The 22,901-nt window shown below is 49.3% G+C and overlaps 1 protein-coding gene across 12 annotated transcripts in view; it reads left to right on the top strand.

Moving 5' to 3' along the window:
* Positions 1-22,901, top strand: part of Itpr1 (inositol 1,4,5-trisphosphate receptor type 1) — a 315,448-nt gene that overhangs the window by 100,783 nt on the left and 191,764 nt on the right. For all 12 annotated transcript variants that reach the window (XM_047534493.1, XM_047534490.1, XM_047534485.1 and 9 more), the window contains exon 5: positions 16,293-16,408. In XM_047534493.1, the coding sequence (XP_047390449.1) occupies positions 16,293-16,408 (116 nt within the window). The remainder of the gene's footprint in view (positions 1-16,292; positions 16,409-22,901) is intronic.

Below are 22,901 nucleotides of genomic sequence, written 5' to 3'. Positions count from 1 at the left end.
TGTGTACCATAAACCTAGTGGGTAAGAATAGGTGACGTAGGGCATGGGGCAGTCCATAAACTGTTACTCTTCTAACTTTTCTACAAGTTTACAATCTATTCCATACAAAAATCTGAGGAAGCTTGCCACTGAGTGGGGAAGTCAGCTTTGAGCCTTTGTTCTCGAGGTCAGGAGCGTGGAGCCAGCTTGCTCTGCAACCTTTCCTTTTCTTCTTGTGGCATCCTCTCCCTCATCCTCTGCATCCTCTCAGGCGGGACCAGAAAGTGCAGGTGGCCCCTGGAAGCGGGGCCGGAAGATGCAGACAGGTGTGGAGTAGAGAGGAGACCAGGGGCTGGGAGGATGGAGCAGGTGTGGAGCAAAGAGGAGACCAGGGACCGGGAGGATGGAGCAGGTGTGGAGCAAAGAGGAGACCAGGGGCTGGGAGGATGGAGCAGGTGTGGAGCAGAGAGGAGACCAGGGCCCGGGAGGATGGAGCAGGTGTGGAGCAGAGAGGAGACCAGGGGCCGGGAGGATGGAGCAGGTGTGGAGCAGGGAGGAGACCAGGGCCCGGGAGGATGGAGCAGGTGTGGAGCAGAGAGGAGACCAGGGCCCGGGAGGATGGAGCAGGTGTGGAGCAGAGAGGAGACCAGGGGCCGGGAGGATGCAGAGAGGAGACCAGGGGCCGGGAGGATGGAGCAGGTGTGGAGCAGAGAGGAGACCAGGGGCCGGGAGGATGCAGACAGGTGTGGAGCAGAGAGGAGACCAGGGGCAGGGAGGATGCAGACAGGTGTGGAGCAGAGAGGAGACCAGGGGCCGGGAGGATGCAGACAGGTGTGGAGCAGAGAGGAGACCAGGGGCCGGGAGGATGGAGCAGGTGTGGAGCAGGGAGGAGACCAGGGGCCAGGAGGATGGAGCAGGTGTGGAGCAGAGAGGAGACCAGGGCCTGGGAGGATGGAGCAGGTGTGGAGCAGGGAGGAGACCAGGGGCTGGGAGGATGGAACAGGTGTGGAGCAGAGAGGAGACCAGGGGCCGGGAGGATGGAGCAGGTGTGGAGCAGGGAGGAGACCAGGGGCCGGGAGGATGGAGCAGGTGTGGAGCAGAGAGGAGACCAGGGCCTGGGAGGATGGAGCAGGTGTGGAGCAGGGAGGAGACCAGGGGCTGGGAGGATGGGACAGGTGTGGAGCAGAGAGGAGACCAGGGGCCGGGAGGATGGAGCAGGTGTGGAGCAGGGAGGAGACCAGGGCCCGGGAGGATGGAGCAGGTGTGGAGCAGAGAGGAGACCAGGGCCCGGGAGGATGGAGCAGGTGTGGAGCAGAGAGGAGACCAGGGGCCGGGAGGATGCAGAGAGGAGACCAGGGGCCGGGAGGATGGAGCAGGTGTGGAGCAGAGAGGAGACCAGGGGCCGGGAGGATGCAGACAGGTGTGGAGCAGAGAGGAGACCAGGGGCAGGGAGGATGCAGACAGGTGTGGAGCAGAGAGGAGACCAGGGGCCGGGAGGATGCAGACAGGTGTGGAGCAGAGAGGAGACCAGGGGCCGGGAGGATGGAGCAGGTGTGGAGCAGGGAGGAGACCAGGGGCCAGGAGGATGGAGCAGGTGTGGAGCAGAGAGGAGACCAGGGCCTGGGAGGATGGAGCAGGTGTGGAGCAGGGAGGAGACCAGGGGCTGGGAGGATGGAACAGGTGTGGAGCAGAGAGGAGACCAGGGGCCGGGAGGATGGAGCAGGTGTGGAGCAGGGAGGAGACCAGGGGCTGGGAGGATGGAGCAGGTGTGGAGCAGAGAGGAGACCAGGGCCTGGGAGGATGGAGCAGGTGTGGAGCAGGGAGGAGACCAGGGGCTGGGAGGATGGGACAGGTGTGGAGCAGAGAGGAGACCAGGGGCCGGGAGGATGGAGCAGGTGTGGAGCAGGGAGGAGACCAGGGGCCGGGAGGATGGAACAGGTGTGGAGCAGAGAGGAGACCAGGGGCCGGGAGGATGGAGCAGGTGTGGAGCAGGGAGGAGACCAGGGGCCAGGAGGATGGAGCAGGTGTGGAGCAGAGAGGAGGGCAGGGTGGGCGTGGAACCTCAGGTGGAGATGATGGTGGGGGCCTCGGCCATTCCAGGGTCTGGATACTCGTAGTTTCTGCCTCGCTCTTTGCAGTCTTCCCATTACCAGAGGCTTGACCCACTTTCCTTTCCCCTCTCCTTCCCTTCTTTTCTTTTCCCCCACCCCTTTCCCTTCTTCCTTTATCCAGGAACAGGGGAAAGAACTTTCCCCACTAAATATGTTTTTAAAATAACAGTGAGCGATGGGAGAAGAAGAGGTTTTCTCACAGTGTCACATGAGTGGTCTTCAGTGATTAACGTACCCATTACATGGACACATTCTAAGGTGGTTCTAGCATAAAGGCACCTTGGGGGGCTAGAGGAAGCCCCGTGGGATGGGACGGGATAGGGTAGAGACAGGAAGCCTTCCGTGGGGAGATGGGCTTTGAGGTGAGCTTAATGCAGGGTCGGTGGAGAGCATCCTTGGTGGGAGTGGCCGCACCTGGAACACACTTTCTGGCAGAGGGGAAGGACAGCACTATATGGCACGTTTGTGAGCCACGTGACTTTGGAATATCCCTATGGGGGCATTCGCAGGGGTTGGGCATTTTATAGAAATGGAACTGGAGATGTGGCTGGGTCACATGAAGACCCGGGTGTTCCTGACTCAAGTTTTTCCCGCAGTGGACAGTAGTTAGTACGTGGTCCATCTCATCAGTCCCGAACCACATTGTTTATTGGCGTTTTATAGTTGTGCGTACTGGTGGGGTTTGTTGTCACATATCTGTACATGCACACCACGTAACAACGAAGGTGGCCAGAGTTCCTCCCTCGCACTGCCCCTCCCTTCCCCGCTCCTCCCCTGGTCCCTTTCCTGTGTGGCTCTCCCTTTGATTTTGATGAGACATCCCCCCTTTCCTTGTCCTTCTGTAGCTTCCCCCTATGAGAAAAAACATACCATCCTGACCTCCTGAGTTTGGCTTATTTCACTTAACATAATGATCACAAGTTCCATCCATTTTCCTGCAAAGGACATGATTCCCTTTTTCTTCGTGGTTGCATAAAACTCCCCTGGGTATATACACCACATTTCCTTACCTGTCAATGGACACCCAGGCTGGTCCCATAGTTTGACTGTTGTGAATGGTGCTGGTGTGGACATGGCTGTGTGTGCCTTTGGTCACTTTGATTGCTGGTCTGTCGGAGATGTCTGGACAGTGCTTGGGAGTCCACCGTGATTGCTGGCAGGGATGTGTGTCTGTCAGAGCCTTGCTACCCAAGTTGACCCCAGACCAGTGGCTTTGGGGTTACCTGGAACTTGTTAGAAAGGTGGAATCTCAAACTCCTCTCAGGCCTTCTGAATCAGCCTGCATCTCAACAAGATCCTCAAATGAGCTGTCATTTCAGAAGTGCTGTTTTTAGAATCGGGTTTTCCAGCAGGTGACTGTTTATCAGAGCGTGGTCGGGTTAGAGTCGCCTTGGGAACTTATTAAAAATGAGGATTCCTGGGTCCCTTCTTTCCACCCAGACATCTGTGTTTTAGTAAAGTCTGTGGGAAATTATGATGGACTCTCAGGACTGAGCTTGGCTGCTGTGATGCGGAATCCTAAGGAAGTGGTTTTCAGTTGAAATCTCCTGCAAAGGTGGTGGGGCCGTTGCTCAAGTCCCCCCTCCAGATCCGTGCAAGGATCTCTGAGGAAGGGCCGCAGCAGGTGTTCTGTTAAAGACTTCCCTGTGTGACTGTCGGGAGCAGCCTGCATTGACAGTCTCAGCCCTACAGGGTTTTAGGCAGGAAGTCAGTTTGGAGACACACTCCTGGCCGTCAGGTAGAATCCTAAGCACAGCTGGCAAAGAACTTTTGAGACATGATATAGAAGGACCTACGTGCTCTGTTTTATTTCTCAGTCTGTTTTCTCATATTTTGGTAACTTCAGGGCATTAGTTCACAAGAAGGATGAGGAGGAAGGGTTTATCCTGTGATTCTAAAAGGAGATGATTTTAGACTCCAGAGGACATTTGGCAAAATCTGCAGTCGCTTTGGATTGTTAACTGGAGCTGGGGCGCTACTGACAACTTACATGGAAAGCCCAAGGATGCTGCTGTCATAGTTGGTTTTGTGTTGCTGTATCAAAATACCCAAGGCTGGGTAACTTATAAAGTAAGAGATTTATTTGGTTCATGATTCTTATTCCTGAAGGATCTAGGATGCATACAGAAGGGAACTAGGAAGTGAGAGGTTGGGCAGAGACCCTAAGTACCTTCTCTAGCAGGGATGTGTCCACTCCTCTCCTACCAGACAGCATGTATCCATTCATGAGCGTGGAACCTCCGTGACGCCATCACCTCCCATTAAGCTTCACCTATTAAAGGTTCTGCCACCTCAGCGCCATCACACTGGGGATCAAGTTTCTAGTACATAGACCTTTAGGGAACAAACTGTATCCAAATGATAGCAGCATCCTACAGTGTGTGGGGGCAGCCCTTCCCAACCTGGGCTTACAGAGGATGCTCAGGATGTGAACGCGGGCAATGGAGAAAGCTTGTGCTAATCTAGGCACCTTTCTGAGGGTTGAAGTCATTCCTGAAAGTACCTTCCTGGAGAACCTTGAAATAATGAGCCACTATTAGGAATGGGAATGCGTTGTGTCTTTCAGGTGGGCGTTCTAGGGAGAGAAAAAGCTCTCGACACTCATTCTTTTTGGCAGATACATTGACTTAGAAAGGCGGTTTGGTGGTGGGCTGTGTTTGCTAGATCAAAAATAAAGTGTAAGCAAATGAAACATAGGTCATGAAATAAATTAAGAAAGTGACTTTTCTCTTTTTTGAGATATACACATGATGTCTTGGAGCGATTCCTGATTTTTAAAATTAGTTCTTTTTCGTTGCACTTCGGGTTGGTGAAAGGCTCTGTCTGTGAGGGGTGGATTAAGGCGTAGAAATGTCAAAAATATGTGAGAGAACAGCTCCTGCTCACACCTGGCGGGGCTGGCTGGGGAGTGCTGAGGTCGGGGAAGGACCGAGCTGCTCAGGGTGGGGTCACCAGGTCTTCAGTGGAGCAGGAACAAAGGAATGGGGGAAGACAGGAGGTCCTTTTGACCTGTCTATGGAGAAAGGGGTCCAGAGCAGCAATGGCGGCTCAGCCCAGCCGGCCATGCTGCTTAACTGCATGCGGAGAGCTCGTGCTGTGCCTCTGTGCTCCTATCACCTGGGCTTACCTGTTAGCCCCCTGTCCCCTGTCAGAGTCGGGCACCAGGTTTTACTGACCGTCTAACCCAGCACTCGGGCACTCAACGCATGTTTGTGGAAGGAAGGAGAAATCAAAGTCCCTGCAAGAGGAGCAGCCAGGAGAAATCAAAATCCCTGCAAGAGGAGCAGCCCCTTTCCTGTGTGTAGTGGGACTTCCTCAGAGGTGCTCTGTGATGTTTGAAATAGTGAGGGCAGAGGACGGGGATGTCCTGTGCCTCCAACTCGGGGGGTGCTGAGGATGTGGAGTTCCACACAGTGTGTTGGCTTTGCAGGTCTGACCCACCGCTGGCACCTCCTCTCGCTTTTCCTGCATTCCTGTCGAATTTCTTACAGGCCAGACCCGTCCAGCTCCGTCCTCTTTTCTAGAAGACGCTAGTTTTTAAGTTCTCTCTCTCTTTCTCTCTCTCCCTCCCTCCCCACCATCTCTCCCCCTCTCTCTCCCTCTTCCCCCCTCCCCCCCCCCCTCGGTGTTGAATTAGGATTTAAAGAAAAAAATAAACTTTAAATTTTAATAAGCTTTAAACTCAGTGAATACTTTGCTTCGTTTTTGCATAAAAAAAGAAATTATACTCAAAAGTAAATTTCAAAGGCGATGTTTTAAAAACGAGCTATTATGCAAACCTCTAAGCCCATAGGCAGGTTGGAGAGGATGGTAATGTAGTGACTGCATGTTCTTATGCTTACCTTTAACAATGACCCGCCTGGGCTCAGGTTGATTTTTCTATATTCCCCCCGATTATTTCGAAGCAGCTATCAGACATCGTTTCATTAGGGGTTACCTTTTTGAGCCACTGCCTTTAAAGTGATAAAGCCATTTGGATAGAACAGGGAATCTGCAGAAAGCCCCCTGGGTCACAGCCCCTCTGGGCACTAGCAGTTGAGCCAGGAGAGTCCCAGGGCCTCACTGTCCTGTGACGGAGGCCGCGGGGATTGGGTAATGAACCCCCACCCCAATCCCTGTCAGAACAGAGCATGCTTTTCTACTAATGGAAATCAGACCCTGGTAACCTTTTCCACAAAGGGAAAATTTGGTTTTTCATTATCAGCAAAATCATCCTTCTTTTCATGAGAACATGAGAAGTATTTCATTGCCTCCCTGACCGAGGTATTTCATGCATGTGTGTGAGCACGCATATTTATATGTGTGGATGTACAGAGATTTGGTGTGTTACTCGGCTGAATTTTATATTCTTATATTGTACCATACGACCCTGTCCAGGCTGAGAACACTTCCAGTTCCCCAGAAAACCCTGCCACTCAAAAATTACCACTACCTCGTCCCTGAACAAAGGTAACCGCTCTCGGATGCCCTAAGTGAGTTTTGCCAGTTCTTGAGACTCCTGTAAGTAGATTCATTCAGGATAAACGGACACTCTGTTTGCTTTGGCATCTTTCACTCAAAATAATGTTCGTAAAATTTATTCAGGTCTTGTGAGACCGTCTTTGTTTCCTGCGGCACGTGGTTTCCAGCGCCCCAATGCTGCATGAATCTGCCACTTGTTAGCCTGTTCCGTCCCAGCAGCTGTATTTATTGAGTGTTTCCTCTGCGCTGCGGTCTGTTTGAAGGACTTTAAGTGAAGTAGTTAATTTAGTCTTCTAAGTTAATGAGTGAGTTAGCTGTTGTGTTTATTCCCTTTATGGGCAAGAAACTAAAACTTTGATTAAATAATTGTCCCTGAAATCGTACAACTGACACACGATGGAGCTGGTTTAAGCCATCAGCCAGCTCCAGATCAACGATGCCTCAGCACCTGCACATCTGGGTCTGTCACTTACATGGTGTGGAATGTGAGCTTCCATATCCTTCGTTGGATTTTGGGGCTCTGTGGACTCCAAGGGGTGATCTGTCTTCTAGAGGGAGACACACAGACACAGAAAGGTCTGGTCACCTGGGCTGGGTTGCTCAGCCTGAGTGGCAGAGTCATGACTGGAACCTGTATGCACAGATTCCCTGTCTGAATTTTTTTGGCATTCTCTTGGTGAAAGCTTTTGTTTATTTCCGTTGCCAGCAGAGTCAAATATGATCAAATATGTTTTATGACTCTGCAGGTTGCCCTGGAATTTTAATATTTTTTTGTACCTGAGATTGAACCCAGGAGTGCTTGACCCCTGAGCCACACCCCCAGCTCTTTTTTGTATTTTTTTCTAGAGACAGGGTCTCGCTAGGTTGCTCAGAGCCTCGTTAAGTTGCCGAAGCTGGCTTTGAACTCGCTATCCTCCTGCCTCAGCCTCCCAAGCTGCCGAGATTATAGGCATGTGCCACCACACCTGGCTGCCCTAGGATTTTTGGTTGCAAACAGTAGCAGCTGACAGAAGCCCACAAGGAAACCATAGAATATTGGGTAACTCAGAATCAGCAGGGAGGCTGGGAGCCAGGCCCAGATGCTGAGGGCAGTGTGGCTGTATAGCCAAGTAAATGCTTAGGAACCCTTTGAAGAGGGTGCCACCCCACTGCCAGTGACCCCTGAGCCCTCTGGAGGCCAGTCCCTGCACCGTCCCTGGTCACACCACCCTGTGTCCACAGGCAGTCTCTAACTGGCCCTGGAACTTTGCAGCCGTCTCTGCAGCACAGAAGCCAGGGAGAAAAGTCGGATTGTCCAGTGTAGGCAGTGCCTGTGTTTAGGCTGTTGGCTGGACGGAACTTCTGGCCCCTGCCGTTTCTACAGCAGAGAAGCAACTGCCTTGCCAGCTGCTCAGTGATGGGCTCAAGCTGATGTTTGTTCCATAGACCTTGCAAATGGGCAAATAAAAATGCAGTTGCTGAGGTAGAGGAGGTCAGACAGGAAGTCGCTGCCCACGTTTCCAGTTTATTGGTGGGGTGAGCGATGGTCCCGCACAGGAAAGGTGATGACCACGGGTGTTGTGAGCTGGGAGATTCTATTCAGAGAAAGCATCCGCTCGTCTCAAGTGGAAAAAGATGACCGCATCGCCCTTTGTCTCTTAAAAACAATGTTTATGTTTTTTGCAGAAGGCAACGGAAGGTTTATTTAGCAGTCCCAATCGGAAAATGTCGCTTAACTTTGAAAAGCTGCTGTCCCGTCTTGGAAACTGGTTATGATGCCAGAGACCCAGCAGTAGGTGGCGGGCTTCCGCTCACCGCGCCTGGAGTGGGGGCTCCTGTCCACGCAGGGCTGGGTTCTCCCGCGCTCGCTGCCATTTCAGACCCCCCTTCCCCGTGAGCGAGCGTTGGTCCGCGTATCCATTGTCCCCCTGTGCACTGAGCGGCCCAGGGACAGAAGGACCAAGAAAGCAGGTGAGCCCTGTCCTGGTGAGACTGACAGCCAAGCGACAGTGAGTTGGGGCGGAGTTTAAGTATGGATTGTCTCATTACGTCCCTTTCACTATTTTGGAGGTAAAGCATCACCTGACTGGGAAGTGACGCCCCTTCTCCACGTTAGATGTTAATCATGTCGTCCTTCCACGATTTTTATTCCGTCACCTCTACCCTTTTCAGAAAGGCAAGCTGTAAAGGATCAGCACTGAAATGCTTCATATTTGTAGCTTTTATATATTTGTATATCACATACAGTATGTCATGTAGAACTATATGACTGTATAACACTCATACATTACATGATACACCATAAGTGTACGTGTATTACATTTAATATATATTAAGTATATTTGTGCATATATACAAGTGTAATGTTACATTTGTATTATAATGTATATCATATTTGTAATATATTACAATATCTATTATTTTGTATACACAAATTAAGTGTAATATATATTAAATATATAACAGTATATTTATAAAATGTTTGTAAATTACACTATAGACTACATATACCTGTAATGTACACATATGTAAACATAAATTTATATATAAAAGATACATATTCTGTACATTTATACATAATTATGCATATGTAATATATAAATTATGTATATAATTGTATATTATGCATAATACATAATGTATGAATTTACAACCAAAATTTATAACCAAGACTTAGTCATGTTTATACATTATATATAATATACATTGTTTATATTATTTTAATGTATATTTACATTTCCTTTGATCTCTTCCTATATAAAACTGCACTTATATGTGCTGACTGAGGAATTTTTAAACAGTGGCGGCTTGTTTTCTTTTTAAAAAGTGTTTTAGTTGTAGATGGACACGATACCTTTTCTTTCTTGTTATCTGGTTTTTAAATATATATTTTTTAGTTGTAGGGGGACACACTACCTTTATTTTTGTTTTCATGTGGCGCTGCGGATCCAACCCAGTGCCTCAGCCATGCTGGCAAGCGCTCCCCCACTGAGCCCCTGTTGACTCCTCTTCAGTCACGTGACGTTTGGAGAGTTGGAATTCTCTAGAGAAGACAGGGGTGGTGGGAGAAGGGACTGGTTCCTGAAGGATGGACAGCGGCCTGGCCGAGGCTGGATGGATGCCCAGCTGCACTTTTATGTATCCTGGTGGGGTCCTGTGATGGGTCATCATGGATGCTGTGTGAGGGCAGGTGTCACGTGGTGTCCTGGCCTCCTGGTTGCTCTCCTCCCTACTCTGTGCTCCTACGTGTGGTGCGTGATCCTGAGGCGGGTGGAAGAATTTCTTTGGAACGTGCGCCCCGTGGCAGAATTGCCAGTGATACATTATAGGCAATATGTGCTCTTACTCTGACTCACACCAGCTTGTGCCTCCACTGTGACTGCCCCACGTCTGTGCACCCATCAACAGTCTGAAAGGCTTCTCTGTGCTGAGACTTGTATCTTGGTCCATTTGTGCTGCTGTAGCACAATGTCACAGACTGGGTAGTTTTATAATGTACAGAAGGTTATAAGCCGACAGTTCTGGAGACTAGAAGTCCAAAAATGAAGACACTGGCTAGCTGGTGTCTGGTGAGGATTTGACCTTTGCTACCAAGATGGTGCCTTGAGCGTGGCCCCCACAAGGGGAGGAGCGCTGTTCCCCACATGGCAGGACTGTCCATGAGCAAGAGCTCACATCCCAACCCCTTTTATTTAGCTTTAAATCCACCCTGGGGGATGAAGCTTCATGGCCTTATCACCTTCCAAGGGCCCCATGTCTCAAGGCCACTCCATTGTCAGTTCTCCTGAGTTTCGTAGGAGGAACATTCAGAAGGTAACATCTGTCTTGGTGCCAGTCTGTAGTTACAAAGTAATAGCTCATTAAAAACCGAATAGCAGTCGAGGACCGAAAGGCAGTTTAAAACTTTAAATATTGTCAGTGATACACGCACATCCTTTAAAAAGTCGAATGTGGAGAATGGGGGTACAGTTAATGGGTACCAGGTTTGTTCTGGGGAGTTGAAAATGTTTGGGAAGTCGATGGAGATGATGGTCACACAGCGTTGCAGAGGTGCTAAATGCCGGTGATCGTCCTCTTTAAAATGGTTGATTTTATGTAAAATAAGAGTCACCCCCCAAAAAGGTAAAAAAATTGGCAATATACAGAATAAAAGTAACAGGCCCGTGCCCAACACCTCACCACTTCCCACTTCCCAGGATCTGTGCTCTCCAATATTTTAACCTTCCTTCTGGGCATTTGCCACTGTGTTTCTAGATGAGGTTCCTCAGTGTCTGTAGATTAATCTATGTGAAATACCGCTTGTCATTTACTATTGTTACAGATAAGGCTGGCTTTATGATGCTTCTGTCTCTTCACCCTCACTTTTTTTTTTTTGCTAAACTAATACTCAGTCTTCCTATTTTATGACTGTGTACATACGTTTCACCGCTGAGCACAGGATTGTAATAGGCAGCTCTCCCCTGGAGTGAATAATCATCTTATTTTTCTCTCTGTGCATAACTCGTTTGCAGCGTTTGCTGTCTTCTCTCTTGAAAGCCTCAGTATGTTTTCCATGTGGCACTGGATCCCGTGACTTGCCCCTCCCATCCTCGCCATAGTCCTTTGTCCCTGGTACCTTTCTCTGCTGCAGGTTGTGGCATTGAGAGGCCTTGCCCAGCATGATCGTGGGACTTGCCTCAAGTTATCTGATTGTGACATGGATGGCCATAACTTAGCCTCCTATCTCTGCCACAGAGCAGGAGCTAGGCTAGGGCAACCTCTTTGGTGGTGAAAAAGTATCTTCTCCGTGTTGGATGGGGTGCAGTCCCTCGCTGCTTCCTGACTGCAGACTTGACTGCTCTGTTCTCGTGCCTGGTCACCAGGTTAACACAGCTCAGAATTCTGAGTGGAGACTTAACTTCGGTCAGTGCTTAAAAGGCACTGCTGCACCACATTTGAGCTTCTGGGGTTGGCACAAGATGTCAGATGATGTCCTTTTTCCTGGGCTATTGTTTGAGCCTTTTTTTCTGCTGGAAGCCTGGAGGATCTTCTCCCTGTCCCCATTAGTTTGAAATTCAACAATCATATGTGGGTCTGTTTCTATTCTTTGTGCTGGAGTGTTAGTGTTTTTTGTTTGTTTGTTTTTCTTTTATCTAGGAGAGTCAGCTCCTCTGGTCCAGGAAATTTTCTTGTATTTTTCTTTAATTTCTACACTCAAACTTGTGATCCTCCTGCCTTAGCCTCCTGACTTTTCGGTGGGCAGGGAGTACTGGACATTTAACCCAGGGCACTTAACCACTGGGCCAAGTCCCCAACCCTTTTAATTTTTTTTTTTATTTAGAGACAGGGTCTCACTAAGTTATCTACGGCCTCACTCAATTGCTGAGGCTGGCTTTGAACTTGCGATCCTCCCGCCTTGGCCTCCCGAATTGCTGGGATTCACCACCTTGCCTGGCCTCTGGCACCTTTTGTACCTGGCTGTTCTGTATTTTCAGCCTGTCCCTGGATGGTTGACCTATTCTTCACTCAGCATGAATGTTTCATAAGCATCTCCAACTAAGCAGAGCCAAAATAAAATGATTGACCTCTGCTCCTCTCCCCCGACCCTGCTCCTCCCCAGCCTTCCCTTTCTTGCTGGGCACCGTCACTAATGAGAAAGCTCCTTGGAAATATAAGCCAGAGCAAGTTCGTCCTTTGCTCAGAACCCTGGAGTGACGTCCCTCTGCTTTGAGTGACTGACATGGCTTGCCAGCAGACCTGGGCACCCTGCGTGAAGCCTTATCTACCTGCTTCTGCCACCCCAGCTTCCCCATTATTCTCCAGGCCCTATTTTCATTCTTTTACCATTGTCAGGATTTTTTCCCCAGCTCAGGGCCTTTGCATCTGCTGTTCTGTCTGCCTGGAAGGCTTTGGCCCCTGGTGTTCCTCGAGGCTGACCTCTCCTTGCGTCCTTCAGCTCTGCGTTCCGTCCTGAGAGCTTCTCCTAGTGCCCCTGCAGGCTGCCTCCGCCCCGGGCCCACCGGCTGCAGAGACCGTTCTGGCCTCCACAGAACTTTGAACATGCCCTGATTCCGCTCGTCTCTTGGTCTCGTGTGTCTCTCACTAGGATTGTCTTAGGTGCGACAGGTTCAGGGTTCTACTGTGAGCACCCAGTACTGAGCCTGCACACACGAGGGACTTCAGTAAACAGAAATCAGATCTGTGAAGAGAATCCTGCAAGCTGAGAGCTGGAGCTGGCGCCAGAGGACCTGCCCGCCATTGCTTCAGGAGCCCCAGGGACCATGAGTTCAGCACCTCGGTTGGGTTCCTGCCGTCTGCCTAACCCCTGAGATCCTGGCCGTAGGAACTGCGGCTCAGGAGTCCAGAGTTGTAGAGATGGAGAGGATGGTGTGGAGACGGAGGTCTTGCCCTGGGTGGTGGCCTTCATTCTCTGTCCACGTCTGAGACGTGGACGCTACTCATGTTCTACATCCTTGCCTCCCTCTCCTCCTCCCCAGAGTGCTCCAGGCACACCTGTGGCTCCTCTTGTTCCCGACCTCTCTTCCCTGTGCGCACAAGTCCCTATTTGATAGCTGACTCCTCTCTTAGCAGCTCAGCATCCTCCCTTTAGGGTAGAATGCGACTCACACCCCGCAGGTGGCCTGCAGTCCCTTGGACATGCAGCCCGGCCCCTGCGTTCCGCTGAGTGCTTTCTGCTAACTGAGTGGCATACACTACAGCTTCAGAGCATTCCAAAGCAGTTTCTTGAAAGCTAAGTTTAGTTTATTCCTCAAAGGCCTAAAATAACACCTGTCACATGAGATTTCCTTTATGGCATTTTTTGGGGATGAAACCAAACCACAGTGTGCACGCTTGCACACATGCACATGCGTGTTCCCCTCCCTCCTCGAAGCTATTCTCTGTGTTCTTCTGGATTTCCTGTATTCGTGCCTTTCTCTACCTAGTGCACTATTAGGACCCAGCTGAACTTCTAATTTTGCCCAGCCGTACCATCCAAATAGCAAAGGGCATCATGGAGCCGCTGAATTGCAGAAATTTCGGAAGGTTACTTTAACATTACATTTGAATTGCCTAATTTAATTTTCACTTTGAATCTGTTGCTAAGCAACCGGGAAGACAGGGCAAAATCAGCAAGGCTAATTTGGTTCTGCTACTAGTATGTTAGCATCTCTTATATTTACATAGACAGTTGGTTGTAAATACGCTTCAGCCAATGCAGGTCTCTCTCTTGTCCAAGGAAAATAGTTGGTGCGGAAGCTGAAGCAGGCGAGGCTTTGTTTGGATTGACGGTGCTTAAATCCAAGCGCTCACCTTAGGCGACCGTGGAGTTACCTGAAGTTGTGCACCTGTTTTGTCACCCGTTGTTGAGCAAGGGACTTGGCTTGGGAGTGACATGCACAGTTGGAAAGTGGTGCTTCCCAGTCCATGTCCTCCTCGCCCTCCTGGATCCAACCCGACTGTTCCCCGAATCGACTTAAATGAATTTTTTTTTGGAATGCATAGCATTTCGCCATCAGTCTATGAATATGTTAGAAGTGGGGGGAAGGTCATTGTATCCTCCATGTCTTCCTGTTGGTGAAAACCGAAATCGTTAACCCTATTTGGTCCGTAAAGTAAGTTGTATGTCACATCTTGGGGCTGGTGACAAATATTTTGAATGCTTTGAGACAGAGTCATCTAGTTAATAAAGGAAGATATCCTGGTCCAGTCCTGATGCCACCCTGGGCCCTGGGTAAAGATAGGACATTGAGTTCTGGTCAACAGGCTCCTGGTTGTGTATGGTTATTCTGGAGGTTCATATCCATCAGGTTGGTAGAAATGCCATATGACGTCAAGTTGCCCCTGAGACAGCAAATGACCCTGACCTGTGGCTTTCAGAAGATGCAGAGGGAGCAGCCCTACCTTTTAAACTGGTTTTCTGTCATATCCTTTGTTTGCCTGAGACCTAGCTAGTGTCTTTCATAGGTGGCGAAAATCATCTGAGTGGATGGATCAGATTTCTGATAAAGATGAATTCAGGGCTCCTATATTTCATGACTGCCTGTGACTCAGTAGAAATACCGAGTTGATGAAGGAGAGGATAGCATTAGAGAAGGTGCTTTTGCTGCTACAGTTAAATGACCTCTCGCTGTTTTCCTGAATACCGTTGAGAATGTGGTGGTGTTGTAGTACGGGGTTAACGGATCATGATCCTGACCGGAGCAAGGAGCCTTCTGAAGTAGAAGGAAAGCCTTAGTGTTAATGTCCTTGACAGCAAATGCATTCTTCCGATTTTGAGGTATTTATTTGACTGGAACAATAACTAGGTATTAACCCGTGACAGCTCTTTGAAGGGAATCTTTCCTAATGAGCAGAGAACTCCTGTGGGTAGTTCTGACTTATTTTCAAGGTATGATTTTTCCAAATCTGAGAATTTGCTTCAGTTTTATTAATTTTACTCTACAAATACTTACCATTCAAAAATCCAGGGTATCAAAACGTAAGCTTTTCAGGAGGCAGGCATTGATTTTAAATATTGGTTTCCTCGGGAAATCATTTCTGAACCTGTTTTTGTTGTGTTGTGTTCTGTCTTGTGCTGGGGATTGAACCTGAGCCTCAGGTGTGCTGAACATGGGCTGGACCACTGGGCTAAGCCCCCAACCCTCTGCAAATTTTTTTGATAACATCTCTACCCCCAAATTTTGGTGAACATATTCCTCAACTCTGTGTGTGCGCGAGTGTATTTTTTAAGCTCCGTATCCGGGTTACTACACTCCTGTATTGCATGCAGTATAAAACTACTGACGCAGAATGGGGTTCACCGATGGCCCCATATTTCCATTGATACCTCAGCACACAGACGTTTTAAGGATAAGGTTCATCATTAAAGACAGTGCCTTAAATGGTGATTTTTAAATTTCTGGGTGACTTCTCAGATCTGATTAGATCGTCGTTGCTTTTACCTTTTGAGTGGCTGCAGAGAACTGGGGATTAGTTCTGCCTTTTTCTTGTTTCTTGGGCCCCTCCCGTCTGCCATGTTTTGCTTTTTTTTTTTTGCAGTGCTGGGGATTTGAACCCAGGGCCTTGTGCTTGCGAGGCAAGCACTCTACAAACTGAGCTATCTCCCCAGGCCATGTTTTGCTTTCTTTACAGCAGTCTTGGGAAGCCACTAGTCCGTGTGGCAGGGTCGGCTGTAGTTGCCTAAGATGTTGTGTAAAGTCGAGTGAGCCAGGCACACCGAGCAGAAGCACATCCGGGGTATTGATAATGAGGGTCAAGGGCACAGGCTGTCTCAAGGTTGGGGAGGTGTTTTCTCTGCAGCCCAGGGGTTGTCTTCACATGACGCTTGAGATCACTGCCCTCGGAGGTGCTTCCACCTAGGCCAAGTTGGAACTGCTACCATTGCATCCTTTAAAATCCAGTGGCACCAAAGAGACTGGGTTTGTGTAAGGGAATACGTGGCGGGTTGGCATCTACAGTGTCCTTATGTCCTTATGTTTGTCCACCCAGAAGTGAAAGAGATAACTGGTGTGGGGGGGGGTTGGTATTAAGTGTACTGGACTTGGACATGGAGTCCCAGCTGTGTCACTGGCTCTGTGACAAGGGACTCCCTCTCGCTGAGCCTCAGTTTCTTCATCTGTGACCTCACACCGTGGTGGTGAGAATCCACTTTGTAAGAGAGAGCTTTGCGACAGGGTTGTGTAGCATCGGTTAAGCGTGGTGTGAGTGATGATACCTTCCTGGGTCCTTGGGTCGTGTGCCTGTCCCCTTGGTAACCGGTCCCCTTTGTCACTTTGCTTCCAGACTGCCTCTTCAAGCTGTGTCCTATGAATCGCTACTCTGCCCAGAAGCAGTTCTGGAAAGCTGCCAAGCCAGGGGCCAACAGCACGACGGACGCAGTGTTGCTCAACAAACTGCACGTAGGTATCGGGACGGGATGGGGGCTATGGGGGGCCTGGGCCGTGGGTGATGGCGGCTGCAGCTGGTCCCTGGGTGGTATCCCAGCGTGAGGACTGGCACCTGGTTCAACCCTCCTCTCCAGCTGCTGGCTTTCCTGTGCTCCTTTAGAGGGTAATGAGGGAGAGGACCCTGAGGAGAGACGGGCCACTGCCCTCGAGAGATGTCTGGGAGTCGCTCTGTCCTCGGGCAGCCCCTTTCGGGGGTGGCTTTGGGCAGGAGAGTGGCTACCAGCACACGCTCAGAAAGCAGGCTCCTAAGAGGCAGGGAGGATCGGATCCTGGCTCTGCTGCTCGTCAGCGTGGTCTCGGGCAAGTCCTGGAGTTCTTTTTGAGCTCTGTTACTTCCCTGTAGACCAGGGATGATGGTAGAGTGTGCCTCAGGAGGATGTCGCGAAGACTCCATGAAAAGCAACATAAAGGGCACGTGAATGATGCCTGGCATGTAGTAAATGCTTAATCAACGTGGGCTTTTACCATTGTATTTATCCAATTTGTCACGTAAGTGATGTGCTCACTCCACAGCTGAGGTGCTGTGTGACTGTAGCAAGTGTCTGTACCTCTCTGAGCATGTTTCTCTTGTCAGATGATGACACAGTTCCTTTAGTACCTTGCACACAGAGGGTCATCTGTGTGGAAGTTCTTCTAGATGCTTGGAAGTCGTGTTGGACGTACGTCCATCGCAGTGGTGTTGAAATTACCACCCAGCTCCTGCTTTTGTCCTGCCGTGGTTTTCCCCACGTCCCTTGGGGGTCTTCCTAATGTGCTCCATTTCCTGGTTGTCCCTCCATCCCCAGAAAGTAACCAGCATGCAGGCATTTTTCTTGTTGCTGTGTGTTCCTTGTGCCTACAGCACAGTAGTGCGTAGTAGGCCTTCAGATAGTTAAGTGACTAGGTGGCTAAGTGTCTCACTGCTCAGTGATGATCACTGAAGACCTAGAGTGGCCATGAGCACCCAGGACCTCCCGGGCCACCGGGTCAGCCTGCTCTGTTTGTGACTTGATGTGACAGTGGCCTAGCCAGCTGTGTTGGTTAAGGTAGGGGCGAGGTGGCGGTTTGACTTCTGCATTCAGCACCCGCCATTTCACTGGGGTTCTGAGCTCCAGGCGGGGTGAGAGCCCGGTTCCGAGGCTCAGTCGAAGATAAATGTGGATTTCTTGTGGTTTGCAAGACCACGTGTCCAGACCCTGCTTGTCCCTCCAAAGCTTCTGAACTGCCCTCTAGCCAGACTAGACTGATTGATCAATTGATTGATTGCTTGATTGATTGATTGATTTGGTACTGGATATTGAACCCAGGGACGCTAACCACTTAGCCACATCCTCAGCCCTTTTTTATTTTTTAGTTTGAGACACAGTCTTGCTAAGTTGCTTACGGCCTTGCTAAGTTGCTGACAGACTAGATTTAGTTCATTTCATTTCACTCTTTTGTTTGTTTTGAGCACCCGGGGAAGGTACTGGTCTCTTGACCTTTGCACCCGCGGTGTGTCCTGATTGGAACGTGCTTCTCCTGGCTCCTCTTGAGCGGGTACCTTGCATCCTTCCTGTCTCAGTGTGCATGCCATCTTGGCAAGCCCTTGCACACACACCAGTCTAAGATCTGTCCTGCCTCTTTTCCTCCCTGTTTATACCATTCCCAGCGCTGATCATAGGCCGCAGTTATTTTTAGTCATTTCTTAATTATCTGTCACTCATTAGAACACCAGCTCTGCAAGGTTGGGGGCATCATCTCGCTTGCACACTGTCCCATCCCCAGCTCCTGTTGTCCTGCCTGGCACATAGTCAGCGCCTTAGAAACAGTTGTTGAGTGGATGAGCGCCGTGCTGGGTGCTGGTGACAAGCAGTGACAGTCTCACCCTCTAGGAGCTCCTTAGAGGAGAACGGGTAAGGAGGTGGTTCTGGGGTCTAGCTCGGTGGCAGAGCACGTGCTGAGCAGGCACCAGGCCTGCGTTCCAGCCCCAGCCCCAAAGGGGGGAAAACAGGTAATGACGTGTGACAAGGACCACATTAGGGGGCAGAGCACCCCAGGGAGGGGAAGCACACAGAGAGGAGTCCTCAATCTGGCTTTGCTGGATGCGGAGACGTGGCTCAGTGGTCAGGGACGGCCTCCTGGAGGGAGCGGGAAGGGACACCACGTAAACCCGAGCCTGAGGCACACATGGCGGGGGAGCTGGAGGGAAGAAGAAGAAACCAGGGGGTGAAGCCGGGAGGCTGGAGACGGCTCCGAACGCCTCAAGAACGTCCTCGTCATCACAGCGGTGACCGTATTCTGTGGACTTAATTTCCACACGCCCATTGCTCCCTATTCACAGCAAACATGTGGCTTTACAAATATGTGATACAGTTCATAATTAACAATTACAAAGAAGAAGTAAAAGGAAAAGAAAAATTGCATCAAAAGTCACACCCTTAGGACTGGGGTTGTGACTCAGTGGAAGAGCCCTTGCCTCACACGCGTGAGGCGCTGGGTTCCATCCTCGGCAACACATAAATCAAAGAAAGGTATCATGTCTACAATTAAACAAAAATGTAAAAAAACAAAACAAAACAAAACGGTGCATCCTAAACACTCAGGAAGACTCTAGAAGATGTAAGGGAATCAGTCCCCGCACCCGTTTCTATGAGCCCCACAAACGAGACAGCCGAAGACCGCGCCTGCTACAGGCTCGCAGTCTCAGTCACACAAAAAGCGCGTGACCTGTGTCGCAGTTTTCCAAGGGGTCCAGCAGCTCTTGGAAATACCGTGAAGAAGGCAAAGTCAACTCTCCCCTTCACCCGACGGTACTCGCCCTTCTGGAAAATCTGTTAATGGTGCTAATCAAACCACACAACACCTTGTGCTTTGCGTTTATACGTAAAATGGAGTGAGGCGCTGGGTGAAGACAGTTACAGATACCTTTTAACTTATGTGAATGTCCAGCCAGCCATGGACTTACACGCCCTGAGTCACGGTTCCTCGTACAGGTCTGAGCAGGCCGGCCTCTGATGGTGTGCGGCTTGCCTGGCTTCTGTCCTCTGAGCCGCAGCAGTATCCTTCTCTTCCCGTCCTTGTGCCCGTGCAGAATCCGCCTGCAGTCTATGCTGGGAACGCGGCCTGGAGTCGAATGGGTAGGGAAGGGTGCTCGGTCCTCCTGCATGTCACCCGGGAGAGAGCTGCCCGGTGCAGGGGGTCGTCTTTCTAGAAGGTCTGTGGGTCTTTAGCTTTTGCTTCTCTGCTGTAAAGATCGTTCTGTTCCATGAGATCTTGTTAGTACACCTCAAACTCTTTCTTCTCCTACGCTTTTTACAGCAGGGGATGCACATTCATGTTGCTCTGGCCAAGAGGGGTGGGGTGCAGAGTTGCCCACGGAGGGCGCCTGTCACGGGGCTAGAGGGCCGCTCTCCCTCCCTGCAGTGACCGCATGGGAAGCTGGGCCCAGAGCCACACAATGCCCCCTGCTTTCTCAGGAGAAGATAGAAATCCATGCTTTTACATGCAGGACCTCAATTTTAAAGATGCCTTGGCAGCGGATTCAGTTAGAGCTGAAAATGTGCGCTTGACACCAACCCCAAATGGCCCAGGCAGGATGTGACAGTGGAGCCCCATTTGCCACCTGTGAGCTTTTACTTTTAATGTATTTTTTAGTTCTACATGGACACAATACCCTGATTGTATCTATTTATTTTTATGTGGCACCAAGGATCAAACACAGTGCCTCACCCGTGCTAGGCAAGTGCCCCACCACGGCTGTGATGTTGAGGTTGTGTTAATTAGCAGTTCCTTCTGATGCTCCTTTCCTGCAAATGGAATAAACAGTACAGGTGGGAGGAGAAGAAAAAGAAAAACAGCCCTTCAGGTGATCAGGAACTTTGAATTCCTTATGAGAAAGAGGAAGAGAGTGAATGACCTTCTGTGCTTCTTAAAATGTCAGAGGAGACCTTGTCCTTCCCCCATTGAGGATGACCCAGGTGGCTTTTCCAGGCCCTCACTGCGTGTTGATCTGTGCTGGACTCTGTGTCAGCCCTATTTTCCTGCTTCTCTGGAGCTCCCCTCACCCCTTGTCTGAAAGTCATCTGCATGTTTCACGACAGTCGATAAAAGGCTGTGCTTCGGGCAGCCACTTGTTTGGGTCTTCATTTTTATTTTTGTCGACGGCTGTGCAGTCCCCTGTCAGAGGTCAGATTATTTTAAATTAATGCCATTTAAGGAATTGGTCGTCTAGACCACTTGACTTCCTTTTGACCAGGATAAGCAACACCAACAGCCCTTTGAAGGAGCATGACATCTAGTGGCCGGTCACGGCGTTTGCTCCTTCTACAGGAAGAACTGGATTTTGAGGCTTTGGGTTAGGATTTTCCAAAAGGCTCCTGTGAGCTTCCCTCCCCCTTGCATCCCCTCCTTCCTCCTGAAGGCCTCTCTCCTGCTTCCTAAAGCCGTCCACCGGTCCCCAGGAGCAGCACCTAGGTTGTTTGGAGTATGAGAAATGATCACTTAAAGGAAGCCGAAGCTTTCGTAGTCAGGAGGAACTAGAGGAGGGACAGGTCTTCACTGTCTTTCAAAACCTGGGTCACAGGTTGTTTATTTTGGGGAGCCTGGATTCAGTGTCACGTGACGTGATTCAGAGCTCGCTGACCTTAAGTAACCTTTCCTCACCGCTCCAGTGACCTCTCTGTAATAATTCACTAATGGTTTCTGAGTTTCTGAAATAAAATATAGCAGGTGACTCTGAGGGGGTTGACCTTGATGTTGTTTAGGGAACACAGCAAGGTCAGTAGGGGATCATGTGGCAGAAACCCCCCCGTGGACTGTTCTCTTCCTTCCACGTGAGAAACAGCCCCCCACCCGTGTGAAAGGAGGGGAGTCACAGGATTCCATTGTCAGGATTTTTAAAGAATGAAAAGGTTAAAAAACATCCAGACAACCAAGGTGCTTTTAGAATTTACACACAGGAATACTACAGAAAAAGAACTGCCAAGGTAGGTGTGCGTAGGAGAAGGAAGGAGAAGTTTGATTGATAGGATCCATACATCTCACCCCTTGGCCGGGCACAGTGGCACATGCCTGGCATCCCAGCAGCTCAGGAGGCTGAGGCAGGAGGATTGCAAGTTCAAAGCCAGCCTCAAACTTAGCGAGGCCCTAAGCAACTTACTGAAACCCTGCCTCAAAATTAAAAAGTAGAATTAAATTAAAAAGGGCTAGGGATGTGGCTTAGTGGTTAAGTGCCCCTGGGTTCAATCCCCAGTACCCCCAAAAAAAAAAGAAAACCCAAAAAACTTGCTCATCTGTTATCACCTTGATTTTTATTTTGGTATATGCTCTGCTTGCCCACAGGGAGTTTTTTTTTTATATTGTCAATGGAAACATACTTTTTTCCTTTCCTTTAACTTGTTTCTTTCACTATGACATGAATAAACAGGAACCTATATCTGTTTTTTTCTTCTTCTTCTTTTTCAGTGTTGGGGATGGAATCTAGGGTCTCACACATGCTAGGCAAGTGCTTTATCCCTGGACTGCATTACTAGCTATCTATCTATTTGTTGATTTAATTCAATTTTGAGCAGGGTCTCCCTACGTTACCCAAGCTGGCCTTGAATGTGTGATCCTCTTGCCTCAGTAGCCGGGATGACAGGTGTGTGCTACCAGAGCTGGTTATATCCTTATTTTTAATGACTGCATGATTATTCCATTGTGAGGCAAGATGATAGTTTGGGATAACTAGTCCCTGTGATGAGGTATGAAGGGACATTCAGGATCCTGATAATTTTTACCATTTTGGGGAAAAAAAAAAAAAAAGTCATGCCCACACCAGGTTATGTGAACTGGAGAAAGTCCTAGAAATGGAATTGGTGGCCAGAGACCCACTGAAGGGCTCATAGGTCAGCATTGCTGAATCCTCCTTCCAAAGGGTGTTGTCGGTTCTTTGTGTTACAGCGTGGGCCAGAACGTGGAATACACTTGTGGGTGTAACTGCCACGATCCTCTTCCTGCCAAAGAACCAACCTTCACCCACGAAGGGTGTGTTCAGTGAAAGGAGATTTGCAGACTTTTCTTCCTAAACAAAGAGATAGGAAAAGTGAATTCTTAGAATGGCCCCTACATTGAATGCTTTTAGTGTTTCTTCAGTAGTGATACGTAGGCCCGGTTATCCCTGAAGTCGTTAATAGAGATGAAAAGGGTCTCAACTCTTAGTTTAACAGAGATCCTTAACTGAATTTTAGATGCAGTATTCCAGAATATCTTCACTGAAGAGAGGTTTTAGCATAGTCCTGATTGTCCAATTTTGTGTGATTTTTCTGTTTACTTTATTTTCTGTGTGTTTTTAGACATCTGCCCTTGCTCTGCAGAGCCGCTGATATTTAATTGGACTTTAATATGAAATAGGTGCCTTTCTGGTGGCTAATTTGACATATCTTTTTAGTTATGCCAGTGTCCAATGAGTTGCTACTTTTATACCTAGTCTAATAGGAACTTCATATTT

The sequence above is a fragment of the Sciurus carolinensis genome, chromosome 19 (assembly GCF_902686445.1).
Source record: "Sciurus carolinensis chromosome 19, mSciCar1.2, whole genome shotgun sequence".
Classification (NCBI taxonomy): Eukaryota; Metazoa; Chordata; class Mammalia; order Rodentia; family Sciuridae; genus Sciurus; species Sciurus carolinensis.
Note: the sequence above shows the minus strand (reverse complement) of the source record. Positions and strands in the feature narration are given on the sequence as shown.